General features: G+C 41.1%; 4 protein-coding genes across 5 annotated transcripts; 2 read left to right on the top strand and 2 right to left on the bottom strand.

The window, feature by feature from the left end:
- Positions 1-174: 174 nt before the first annotated feature.
- Positions 175-2,478, top strand: LOC132194827 (ribosome biogenesis protein WDR12 homolog). Of its 2 annotated transcripts, XM_059616375.1 has the most exons (8): positions 176-398; positions 468-553; positions 626-833; positions 890-1,030; positions 1,082-1,313; positions 1,374-1,620; positions 1,674-1,806; positions 1,863-2,475. In XM_059616375.1, exons 1-8 carry the CDS (start codon positions 343-345, stop codon positions 1,996-1,998), a joined length of 1,239 nt encoding a protein of 412 aa, XP_059472358.1. In that variant the 5' UTR covers positions 176-342; the 3' UTR covers positions 1,999-2,475. The 2 variants fall into 2 exon arrangements, with proteins under 2 accessions (XP_059472357.1, XP_059472358.1); XM_059616374.1 differs by having other exon boundaries at positions 175-398; positions 1,082-1,620; positions 1,863-2,478.
- LOC132194829 (tubulin beta chain-like) lies at positions 2,051-5,700 on the bottom strand. The gene is made up of 3 exons (XM_059616377.1): positions 5,176-5,700; positions 4,887-4,993; positions 2,051-2,421 (listed from the first exon to the last, which is right to left on the bottom strand). Exons 1-3 carry the CDS (start codon positions 5,236-5,238, stop codon positions 2,184-2,186), a joined length of 408 nt encoding a protein of 135 aa, XP_059472360.1. The 5' UTR covers positions 5,239-5,700; the 3' UTR covers positions 2,051-2,183.
- Positions 5,701-6,134: 434 nt separating this feature from the next.
- On the top strand, positions 6,135-7,901 carry LOC132194933 (ribosome biogenesis protein WDR12 homolog). The gene is made up of 7 exons (XM_059616532.1): positions 6,135-6,174; positions 6,452-6,659; positions 6,716-6,856; positions 6,908-7,139; positions 7,197-7,443; positions 7,497-7,629; positions 7,686-7,901. The coding sequence occupies exons 1-7, from the start codon at positions 6,135-6,137 to the stop codon at positions 7,819-7,821; spliced, it is 1,137 nt and encodes a 378-aa protein (XP_059472515.1). The 3' UTR covers positions 7,822-7,901.
- Positions 7,896-10,401, bottom strand: LOC132194828 (tubulin beta chain-like). Its single transcript, XM_059616376.1, has 4 exons — positions 10,048-10,401; positions 8,970-9,306; positions 8,518-8,878; positions 7,896-8,244 (listed from the first exon to the last, which is right to left on the bottom strand). The coding sequence occupies exons 1-4, from the start codon at positions 10,399-10,401 to the stop codon at positions 8,007-8,009; spliced, it is 1,290 nt and encodes a 429-aa protein (XP_059472359.1). The 3' UTR covers positions 7,896-8,006.
- Between the last annotated feature and the right edge of the window lie 1,570 nt (positions 10,402-11,971).

The following is an 11,971-nucleotide window of genomic DNA, read 5'->3' as shown; positions in this document are numbered from 1 at the left end:
GCTTCGTTTGAGAATGAGACGAAAAAAAATTAAAATTTTAACTATGAAAAATGATTGAATATTTAATGTTTTTTTCACTAGCGCATAAAATTCGCTAAATAAATATTTAAATTAGGTTAAACTAAACTTCGTATTTTTACTCAGTTGGTTAACATAAACGTTTCAACCACGCCCCATTGGCAAGCGTTTTGAAGCGTAAAGAAAAAACATCAACACGTGCCGGGTGCATCCATTCAAAATTTGCACAATCGTATTTGATTTATATTTATATTTTTAACGATCAACGACTGCATAAAGATTCCTGGTTTGCATTTTTGTAGTTGGTTATTATCAGAGGAAATAATGGCGGGATCCAGCGATGCCCAACTGCAAATCAAACTCGTCACAAAGCAATCGACGTATGTGTATTAAAGAACTTTTCATGGTGAATTATATTTCAATTTTATTAAAATAAATATCGTTTGCAGATATGCTGTGCCTGATATTCCGTATTCAGTTCCCTCAGAAATCGTTTGTGGCGAGCTGAATTCTCTCGTCAACGAATTATTGACAGGTATGCATGAAATTTTTTTTATAAATATGCACGCATGACATCAAAATTGAATTAAACTTGTCCTTTTTATAGAAACTCATGGTGGCGCTGTGGTTGAGTTCGATTTTCTCGTCGGCGGAGAACTGTTACGGACACATCTGTCTGAACATTTATCAGAGAGACAGGTTTCTGCCGAAGAAGTTGTCCTTGTTGAATACGTCGAAAGGTTCCCAGCCCCAGAACCACAAGACTGCCTTGAACATGATGACTGGGTGTCTGCCACTCAGGCCAGTGGGGAATGGTTTGTCTTCTAAAAAGCGATTTTTATTTCCAAGATTATTAATTTTGTCAAAATAGGATTTTGTCTGGAAGCTACGACAGCACATTACATTTGTGGAGTCGCAAGGGAACACACCTACTCACAATTCCAGGACACACAGGAGCCGTCAAGGCGGTAGCTTGGGTAGAAACTGCAGACAAAATTTGTTCCTTTGTTAGGTGAAACAAAACAAAATTATGTATTCCATGGTTAACTGTTTAAATTTTTAGTGCTTCTCAAGACCAAACTGCAATGATTTGGCAGTGGAATCAGACATCCAACTCGGTCGAGTGTGTCCACGTTTTGAGAGGACACGATAGGGGGCTGGAGTGTCTGGCCGTTGACCCCACTCGCACTTACATTGCCACTGCTGGCTGGGACAAGGTCATTCACTTGTGGTCGACTGTCGAAGGACTCAGCGAGGGAGAATCATTTCCAAAAAAGATTAAATTTGATTCCAAAGTAATTTTGCAACAACTTTTCATTGGGTTGAAAAAAAAAATCATATTTTGCATTCTGCAGTCACCTCTGATGAGCTTCCAAGGACACAAAGAAGCCATTTCTGCAGTGCAGTGGTCGGAGGAGGGAGAAATGATCAGCGCCTCTTGGGACCACACAATCAAAACGTGGGACGCAGAGCTGGGCGGCATCAAAGTGGAAATCGTAGGCAACAAGAGTTTCTTTGACCTCTCTTGGTCACCGCTGACCAGAACTGCAATCACAGCCTCTGCCGACAGACACGTCCGACTGTACGACCCAAGATCAACAGGTAAAATAAAAGACCTGACTTTTGAAAATTATTTGAAATATCAAAACTCTCAGAGGGAACCTTGGTGAAATCAACATTCACTTCGCACACCGAGTGGGTGCAGTGTGTCAAATGGTCAACGACCTCCGAGTACCACTTCATCTCTGGCTCTTACGACAAGCAGGTTAAACTTTGGGACACGAGAAGGTTTGCGTTCATGCTTCAGGGAAGTTTCATTTTTCTATTCCAATGTTTTATTGCAGCCCCAAGGCTCCACTTTTTGATATGTCTGGTCACCAGGATAAAGTTCTCTGCTGTGACTGGTCGAACCCAGAGTTGATTCTCTCAGGGAGCTCAGATAACTCGTTGCGGATTTTTAAATCTCAGCATGTGCTGTAGCCCTGTGATCACAGTATTTGCTTTCAATATTTTCTCAAGCGGTGAAAGTAAACGAAACTACAAGATAATTCAAATTTTGCATTTTATTTTGATTAATGAGAAAATTGACGCACTTGAAAAATTTATTTATTAGACACAAATTACATTTGAGATAGAGTGACTTTATATTAAACACACTGGACTGATCATTCGTCGTCTTCATCGATGGCCTGGTCAGCCTCCATGCCCATTTCACCTCTCTGTAGGTATTCAGAGATCAAGTCACGCACATTTTTCGAAGCTTCGTGAAACTCTTCCAAGTCCATTCCTTCCCCAGTATACCAGTGAAGGTAGGCTCTTTTTGCAAACATAGCCTCAAACTGGTTCACCAGTCTTCTGAAAACTTCTGCGATAGCCGAGTTGTTCCCAATCACTGTTGCCGACCTGTAATAATCAAAATAAAAGCTGTTAATAATTAATCCACGCCAAGTTATTGGACAAAATAAATTGTTTTTATAAGTTTATTTATTTATTCTCCATTGTGAAATGTATACAATACACAACATCTTACATCAAGTCAAATAAAATTTGAAAAAACTGAAAATACATGTTAAGAATGTTGGTTGGGGGGGGGGGGGGTGAATGGAGAAATGGCTTTTCGCTAGCAAACAACTTGCTAAAGCACGGCGCACTCTCCATCGAAGAAGTGCGCACCGGCCGCTAGAGCCATTGGTCAGGGGACTATGACTATGTATCAAGGTTTTGCCACAGATACGCCTTGAACAGCGCTGGAAACTGTGCCGCCGTACAGTCCTTCAAGGCGGGTGGCGTGTCATTCCACACGGTTTGACGACGCGGTATAGTGCCGGACTGAACCAAAACTTCAGTTCGGGCTTTCTGTGGATGAGAGGGCCCACATCCCATCAAGGACCCTTAACCCTCCCCCCCCCCTAATTTTTTCTCGCAGCCCTTTTTATGATCGCCAAATTTTTCCGTCATTTTAAGTAATTAATTTTTTTTTAAATGAAGTATATTTATTTGTAAGAAGTTACAAGTCCAGCCAACTCCAAACGGAGTTATCGGCCGGTGCTTATGTGACTGGAGAGCAAGACTTAAAAGCCGAGCAATCCAGTTCTATACACATTATTTTAATTGCTTGCATCTTATTTTGCAAGCCTAATATTTTAGGACTACGCAGAAGTATCTATAGCGAGCGAAGCGAGCAAATTTTTTTTATAAAAATATGTACCAAAAAACCACTAATTTTCTTATGAGGATAGGAAATTGCTTTAAATTGCAGCTTTTGATAAAATAAATTAATAAATTAGAAAAAGTAAGATTTCTGGGAGCGGTGTAAAAAAAGCGTTCAGGAAAAGTAGCCAGAAATGATCAGAATGATCTGTTCGGGATTTTTAGATGGTCGCCGAAAAACATGAAAATTTTTTGTTCGGCGGCCAAGTTCAACCAGGGGTGAGGGTGTAAAAAATAGCTTTCGCAAAAATTAGCCAGAAATGATCAGATTGGTATGTTCGGGATTTTTAGATGGTCGCTGAAAAATATGAAATTTTATTTGTTCTGAGGCAAAGTTCAAACAGGGGAGTTTAAAAAAAAGCGCTCGGAAAAAGTAGCTATAGAAATGATCAAAATGATCTGTTCAGAAATCAGCCCAGCCACAATAAAAAAATTGGACGAGGCATAAATTTATTATTAATTTTCCACACCATAAAATAAAACTTTGTGAAGATTAAACGATATAATAAAATCGTTTGAAACAAAGTCACGGTTCATATATTCAGGCAAGATGAAATTTCGTCTCTTATATGGGCGTCATTTTATAAAAAGCCCCAACAATGAAGTCGAATCCACAACAGTTAAATTTTTACTATAAATTTGAGCCGATTTTTAGGCACATTGTTGAGACTCCAAAATGTCTGATTCTGAGAAAAAACACCCACTTACAAATCTGAACGTTATTCTGAAGGCCTGCGACGGTAAATATACTATTTACGTAGAAATATAAAATTTATAAAATATTAACGTTGAATTGGTTTTCAGAGGTGCTGCAAATAAGATCCAGCAAAGAAGACCCAGAAGAGGGACAAGCTCGTTGTGTCGGCAAGCGCATCAGCGATTCACTGCTCTTCCTGAATGAGTTGATGGTTGGCGCTGATGGTCAGACTCATTAATAGTTGTATGAGTAAAATATAATATATTTTTTTTAGCGCTTGCCGACATAATGTTGAAGTCTGATCCCAGTGCAGCCCTTGTTGATTCGATTGGACAATCAAGCGCCACTGATGGTTCCAAGAAAACCACCCTTGAGGCAGCTCCACAGGACAACAAGGCTGCTACTGTTCACATGATGCAGAAAATTGCAAACGAAGCTGCTGTAGTGGACTACGGAGGAGACATATCCGCCCCTGACGATCAGTCGCACACTGACAGCAAGTTTAACCTGAACAAAGAAGAAAAGGCCAGGCGGGACGAGAAGAAGCACGGCCGGCAGAATTGTTATAGCAACATAAACTTGGATGATTTGAAAATTGGACAGTCAAGCGCCACTGCTCTCGCCTTGCACCGTAACTTTATTGTCGTATGATTTCGTTAAATGACTGCAAGATCTGAATGTAAAATTTTGAAAATACCATTTAAAATAATGATCCGAGAATGAAGATGGAAATTTTGGTTTGGAAAAATTTTCCCAACTCTGGGTCGGGAGACAGATACGCGGAGGGTGTTCTGGACAGCCAGGTTACAGTGTGCAGATATAATTTTTGACAAAATTTTTGCATTAGCCTGAGCTGAAACAAAGAAATTTTAATACAAGTTTTACGAGGAATTACAAATAAAGCTGTCCGAATGATTTACGAGCCCGAGGGTAGGGTTAAATTTTTGTTGAAAATAATTACTTTACTGACGGAGGGGCTCCAACTTTGCCGCTGACCGCTGGAGGTGGCCAGGATGGGATGAGAGTGCAGTCAAGTGGAGGAATATTTTTCCTGGTTTGGCCAAGGACCTGTAATGTAAATCATATGAGTAAAGCTGAGCCTTGCAAGAAAATCCTCCAAATCATGTCTCAAGTCAGGGAGAAGTGTTTAAGTTTTTGAAGATTTTCTCGGAAAACAAGATAGGGGACGCATGCAACCATATAAAAAGTGGTGACCGCGTTGGTGGTTGTCTGGGTATTCGTTAAACTACCTCTGGAGAGTTTGCATTTCTGCGCAGGGCAGGAGCGCCCCTTGAAGAAGATACTCCCGGCATGGTCAAAGGACTTGTCGGAAGCCGCCGCAACACCCACCAGGGGATTGCTACGGACACCTGCGGAAGACGGAGTGGCTCCAGCAGGTGGGCGAGCTAGACAGCGTGCGCAGTTCGTAGTGGTCATCCACGTCCTTATTTAGCACAATCTCTTGGCAGAGCGGCGCGGCCGAGAGCGAGTTTTTCCCGGAAGAACCTGCGGTAGGACGAATCACAAAGGGTGTGTTTTATTTGGGTTGATAGGTTCTTATCTGATGGAGAGCCTGGAGAGGTGCAAAAAATACTCGGGGCCCAGGGGCTAGGAAGCTTCCAACGCTTGTATAACGGACCGTCCGGCGGACGCAGAGTCGTCCTGACAAAGACAAATCACGATTTTGTCGCGAAGGAGAGATGCTCCAGTCAGGTAATGACGGATGACGGTATATTTATTATTAAATTTGCATAATAGAGATTTTGCTCCATTGGTCAACAAATCAACAAGCCATTGCTGCCAACGATGGAACGATGTTTTAAAAAAATCTGAAAGTATTTCTCGATACGCTGTTTGAAAATGAGAAGAAAAAATTACAAAAATGATTTCAAAAAATGATTAAATATTTAATCTAGCGTATAAAATTTGCCATATAAATATTTAAACTTAACATTTTATTTTTATTCAGTTGGTCAACATTAATGTTTGAACCAGGGTGCATTATTTTTCCATGCACCTTGGTTAGTGTGAACCACGCCCACGCCCCATTGGAGAGCATTTAAGAAAAAAACATCAACACGTGCATCCACTCAAAATTTACACAATCGTATTTGATTTATATTTTCAACGATTAACGACTGCATAAAGATTCCTGGTTTGCATTTTTGTAGTTGGTTATTATCAGAGGAAATAATGGCGGGATCCAGCGATGCCCAACTGCAAATCAAACTCGTCACAAAGCAATCGACGTATGTGTATTAAAGAACTTTTCATGGTGAATTATGTATATTTCAATTTTATTAATATAAATATCGTTTGCAGATATGCTGTGCCTGATATTTCGTATTCAGTTCCCTGAGAAATAGTCTGTGCTGAGCTGAATTCTCTCGTCAACGAATTATTGACAGTTATTTTAATTTACTGCATACATGTATTTGTTTGAAGAAGTTGACACTCGAGTATGAATATCCATGCATACATGTATTTATAATAATATCAAAATGAAATGAAATTTATTCTTTGTAGAAACTCATGATGGCGCTTTGGTTGAGTTTGATTTTCTCGTCGGCGGAGAACTGTTACGGACACATCTGTCTGAACATTTATCAGAGAGACAGGTTTCTGCCGAAGAAGTTGTCCTTGTTGAATACGTCGAAAGGTTCCCAGCCCCAGAACCACAAGACTGCCTTGAACATGATGACTGGGTGTCTGCCACTCAGGCCAGTGGGGAATGGTTTGTCTTCTAAAAAGCGAGTTTTATTTCCAAGATTATTAATTTTGTCAAAATAGGATTTTGTCTGGAAGCTACGACAGCACATTACATTTGTGGAGTCGCAAGGGAACACACCTACTAACAATTCCAGGACACACAGGAGCCGTCAAGGCGGTAGCTTGGGTGGAAACTGCAGACAAAATTTGTTCCTTTGTTAGGTGAAACAAAACAAAATTATGTATTCCATGGTTAATTGATTAAATTTTTAGTGCTTCTCAAGACCAAACTGCAATGATTTGGCAGTGGAATCAGACATCCAACTCGGTCGAGTGTGTCCACGTTTTGAGAGGACACGATAGGGGGCTGGAGTGTCTGGCCGTTGACCCCACTCGCACTTACATTGCCACTGCTGGCTGGGACAAGGTCATTCACTTGTGGTCGACTGTCGAAGGACTCAGCGAGGGAGAATCATTTCCAAAAAAGATTAAATTTGATTCCAAAGTAATTTTGCAACAACTTTTCATTGGGTTGAAAAAAATCAAATTTTGCATTCTGCAGTCACCTCTGATGAGCTTCCAAGGACACAAAGAAGCCATTTCTGCAGTGCAGTGGTCGGAGGAGGGAGAAATGATCAGCGCCTCTTGGGACCACACAATCAAAACGTGGGACGCAGAGCTGGGCGGCATCAAAGTGGAAATCGTAGGCAACAAGAGTTTCTTTGACCTCTGTTGGTCACCGCTGACCAGAACTGCAATCACAGCCTCTGCCGACAGACACGTCCGACTGTATGACCCAAGATCAACAGGTAAAATAAAAGACCTGACTTTTGAAAATTATTTGAAATATCAAAACTCTCAGAGGGAACCTTGGTGAAATCAACATTCACTTCGCACACCGAGTGGGTGCAGTGTGTCAAATGGTCAACGACCTCCGAGTACCACTTCATCTCTGGCTCTTACGACAAGCAGGTTAAACTCTGGGACACGAGAAGGTTTGCGTTCATGCTTCAGGGAAGTTTCATTTTTCTATTCCAATGTTTTATTGCAGCCCCAAGGCTCCACTTTTTGATATGTCTGGTCACCAGGACAAAGTTCTCTGCTGTGACTGGTCGAACCCAGAGTTGATTCTCTCAGGGAGCTCAGATAACTCGTTGCGGATTTTTAAATCTCAGCATGCGCTGTAGCCCTGTGATCACAGTATTTGCTTTCAATATTTTCTCAAGCGGTGAAAGTAAACGAAACTACAAGATAATTCAAATTTTGCATTTTATTTTGATTAATGAGAAATTTGACGCACTCGAAAAATTTATTTATTAGACACAAATTACATTTGAGATAGAGTGACTTTATATTAAACACACTGGACTGATCATTCGTCCTCTTCATCGACGGCCTGGTCAGCCTCCATGCCCATTTCACCTCTCTGTTGGTATTCAGAAATCAAGTCGCGCACATTTTTCGAAGCTTCGTGAAACTCTTGCAAGTCCATTCCTTCCCCAGTAAACCAGTGAAGGTAGGCTCTTTTGGCAAACATTGCCTCAAACTGGTTTACCAGTCTTTTGAAAACTTCTGCGATAGCCGAGTTGTTCCCAATCACTGTTGCGGACCTAGAATAATGGAAATTTTCTTTACTATTGGGATCAAATAGCTGTTAATAATTAATCCACGCCAAGTTCTTGGACAAAATAAATTGTTTTTATAAGTTACCAGTTTTCATATACAAGAATGAAAAAAAAAATCAAAATGCAAAGAAAAAAAAGAAGTACTTTGGCTCAGTAATAAAGCAAAGAGATGATAATACCAATTCCTTAATTTTAATTCGTCTTTTTTCAATATTTTAAAGAGCCTAGGATAGAGAAATGCAAAATTATAAAATCAACCTTTCACGGCCGATTGGGGGTATCGCGCAGGACGAAATGGTGACGTTGTTGGGCACCCAAGGTACGAAGGCGGCGCTGTGCTTTTTCTGCATGGCGGCAAATTCCGTCTCGACTTCATTCATGGAGAAGTTGCCTCGCAGGATGGCAGCCATGGTGAGGTAGCGCCCGTGGTTCGGGTCGCAGTCGACCAGGAAGTTTCGGCCGACGGTCAATTGGTGCATCAGTTCGCGGACGGACGACTTGAACTCGAATTCCGCGTCTTGGGTGCGAGTCAGGGGCGCGTAACCGGACATGTAGAAGTGGAGACGAGGAAAGGGAACCAGGTTGATGGCCAACTTCCGCAAATCTGAATTCAGCTGTCCTTGAATTATATTAAAAAAAAAAAAAAATTTACTTAGGATCTCTGTTTATTTCGTCATTTGATGTTTTGATGTAAAAAAATTCCAAATTACCGGGAAACCTTAGTGATGCGGTGACCCCGGCCATGGTCTGCGCCACAAGGCCGTTGAGATCCGAGTAAGTGGGGGTGGATTTGCCAAGGGTGCGGTGGCAGATGTTGTACAGCGCCTCGTTGTCTACCAGGAAAGTGCCCTCAGAATTCTCGATCAGGCTGGCCAGAGTGAAGACGGCGTTGTAAGGTTCGACCACGGTGTCCGAAACCTTGGCCGAAGGCGCCACCGAGAAGCTGTTGAAGATGCGGTCGGGAAACTCTTCTTTCAGTTTCGACAGCATCAGAGTGCCCAGACCGGAACCGGTGCCACCACCAAGAGAATGCACCAGTTGAAATCCCTTAAAAAGAAAAAAACAAACATTATATGAAATTTAAATGTCATTTTTAGAACTAAATTCTTGATCTTTTAGCTATAGAAAAAAACATACATGGGCAGAGCGCACTTTGCGCTCTGCGATCTGCGCTCGCGCTCTGCGCTCATGAGCGCGAGCGCAGAGCGCGATCGCACGATTTTCAAAATCGTGAGCGCGAGCGCAGAGCGCGAGCGCATTGGTCGCTGAGCGCAGCGCTCAATTGCGCTCATTTTGCGCTCAAACCAAGAGTAAAAATTCCCGAATTTGATCAAAAATTGTAATGAAAAACAGTGTTTTTATACCAAAAACTTAAAACTGATCCCAATTTTGGTGATTTAACTTCAACTTTATCATTTCCAATTGCCGATGTATTTTTTGTTATATTAAAAAATTGTCTAAAAAGTCGCACTTTTTCATCGGATAAAAATATTTTTGAGCGCAACGCGTGAGCGCAAGACTTTTTAAAAATTTGAGCGCGAGCGCAGAGCGCGAGCGCAACATTTTCAAAATCTTGATCGCGAGCGCAGAGCGCGAGCGCACTGTTGCCAGTGATCGCGAGCGCGAGCGCGAGCGCAAAATTGTTGAGCGCACCCATGTATGGAAAAAAATACTTGCAAAAATCAATTGTCTCGTGCAATAGACAATTTATTGTTGCTCTTATACAATAATTCTTTTCTTTTTTTTACATAATATTTTGAGGTAAAATTTTATCATCGATTTGAATACCTGCAGAACGTCACAGTCGTCAGCTTCGTGTCTGGCGACGTCAAGCACGCTGTCGACGATTTCGGCGCCCTCGGTGTAGTGACCTTTGGCCCAGTTATTGCCGGCGCCGCTCTGGCCGTAGATGATGTTGGCCGGCTGGAAGAGGCGGCCGGCGGCCCCCGAGCGAACCGCCTCCACCACCCCCGGCTCCAAGTCGAGCAGGATGGCGCGTGCGATGTGTCTGTTTGCGTCTGGGTTGAATTTGAAAACGGAATCGCCGCTGCCCAGTTGCTCCGCGGTGCCCACCTGGTTGCCTTCAAGGTCGATTCCGTGCTCGGCGGCAATTTGCTTCCAGTACTTATATGATACATACATTTTTTTTAATTGATATATTATTTTGTTCTTTTCAAATACAAAAATCAAGAAAATGATAATAATAAGCAAGAATATGAAAGAAAAATAAATATATTTTCAGATGGATAAAAAAAAATAAAACTGAAAAAAGCGTTTAAAGAAAGAAATTTTATCGACACAACAAAAAATAATAATAATAAAAATTAACAAAATATATTTTAAATAAAATGTTTGTTTAAATGTGAATTTATTTTACTGTGTTCTAAGTATTTAAAATTAAATTTTAATTTTATTTGTTTATAACTATGTGTCAAGAGAATTAATAAAAAACTATGATGAAAATGTGCTTAATTAACCAACATTCTTAACATGTATTTTATATTTAATTTTTTGTGTATTGACTTGATGTAAGATGTTGTATATTTCATGTATTTGAATGCAGATAAATAAATAAATAAATAATTACTTCTGCTCCAATGGAGTTGCCGCACTGACCAGCCATAATTTGCACGATTCCGCGTCTCGTCTCCATTTCTCTCGCTTTCCAAACTGATACTGTCGAAACTTTTCCGCGAGCATTTTCTTGAAAGTGTCGAAGGGTGTTGTACAAATATTGCATAATATTTAATATTGCTTCCCGTTTCCATTCAGAGATGAGAAAAATGGCATATTTGCTTAGAGGGGCGCGCTTCTTCTTAATTGCGCTGCGAACGCCTGCAAGATTCATGAGCGGCAACCCGCAAAACCTAAACGCTCTGCGGGTTGCGGACTGCTTACTTTTTGCCGAAGCTCAAATTTCAATTTTTCTCCTGTACATACTTTTTGTGAATTAAATGAAAAAGTAAGAAACAAAACAAGTGCGTGAGTAATTTTTCACATGGATCTTTATTGACAAGAGAACTTATGTTAATCAATCGATCGACGGCTGGCGCAAACCAGCTACAAAAATTATCCTCCTGGCACAAACGATTTTTGTGTGCGGGTGACAAACGGGCGCGTTTCGCAATTGTAATTAGCCCTGTGGACGAAGTGACGGCAGGTTTTGATCGCTTCAGGACATTTCCGAGTTTCGGACCTCCTGTGCGCGAAAACGAATAAGGGCAGAGGGAAGCGGACAGTTGTAAGAAAGGGCGTTCGAAGAGGATTACACTATATATCAACATAAAAACAAAATCAATCAATAAAAACAAAACAATAAATATTTTACTCTAGACATAGAATTTGTACAATCAACAACAGACTATTGGGAGTAGTCTTCATCTTCTTTTTCTACATCGTTACATTTTATCAGTGAGAGTTTAAACGTTTTCTGGGCAGTTTCGGATGTACGTGAGAAAAACGATCGCGGTAGCAAAATCAAACTATCGTCAACCGGCTTGACAGACGTCTATGGGAATTTTTATCGGAAACGTTGCCCAGAAAGTAGCTATTTGGTTTGGTCGCTGTAAAAGTGGTTGTGGTTGGTGCGCAAAAAAATAACCGTCGTAAACCGATGCTCGTAAGACGAACGAATCGGGTGGTAAGTTTGTGGTTTCTGTACGAATGTATACAAAGTCTCAAATATTCATTTGGTAGAGGGGTGTGTGTTGTG

Source organism: Neocloeon triangulifer, unplaced genomic scaffold, assembly GCF_031216515.1.
Source record: "Neocloeon triangulifer isolate White Clay Creek 2 clone unplaced genomic scaffold, ASM3121651v1 ptg000008l, whole genome shotgun sequence".
Classification (NCBI taxonomy): domain Eukaryota; kingdom Metazoa; phylum Arthropoda; class Insecta; order Ephemeroptera; family Baetidae; genus Neocloeon; species Neocloeon triangulifer.
This window is presented reverse-complemented; position numbering and strand designations above follow the sequence as displayed.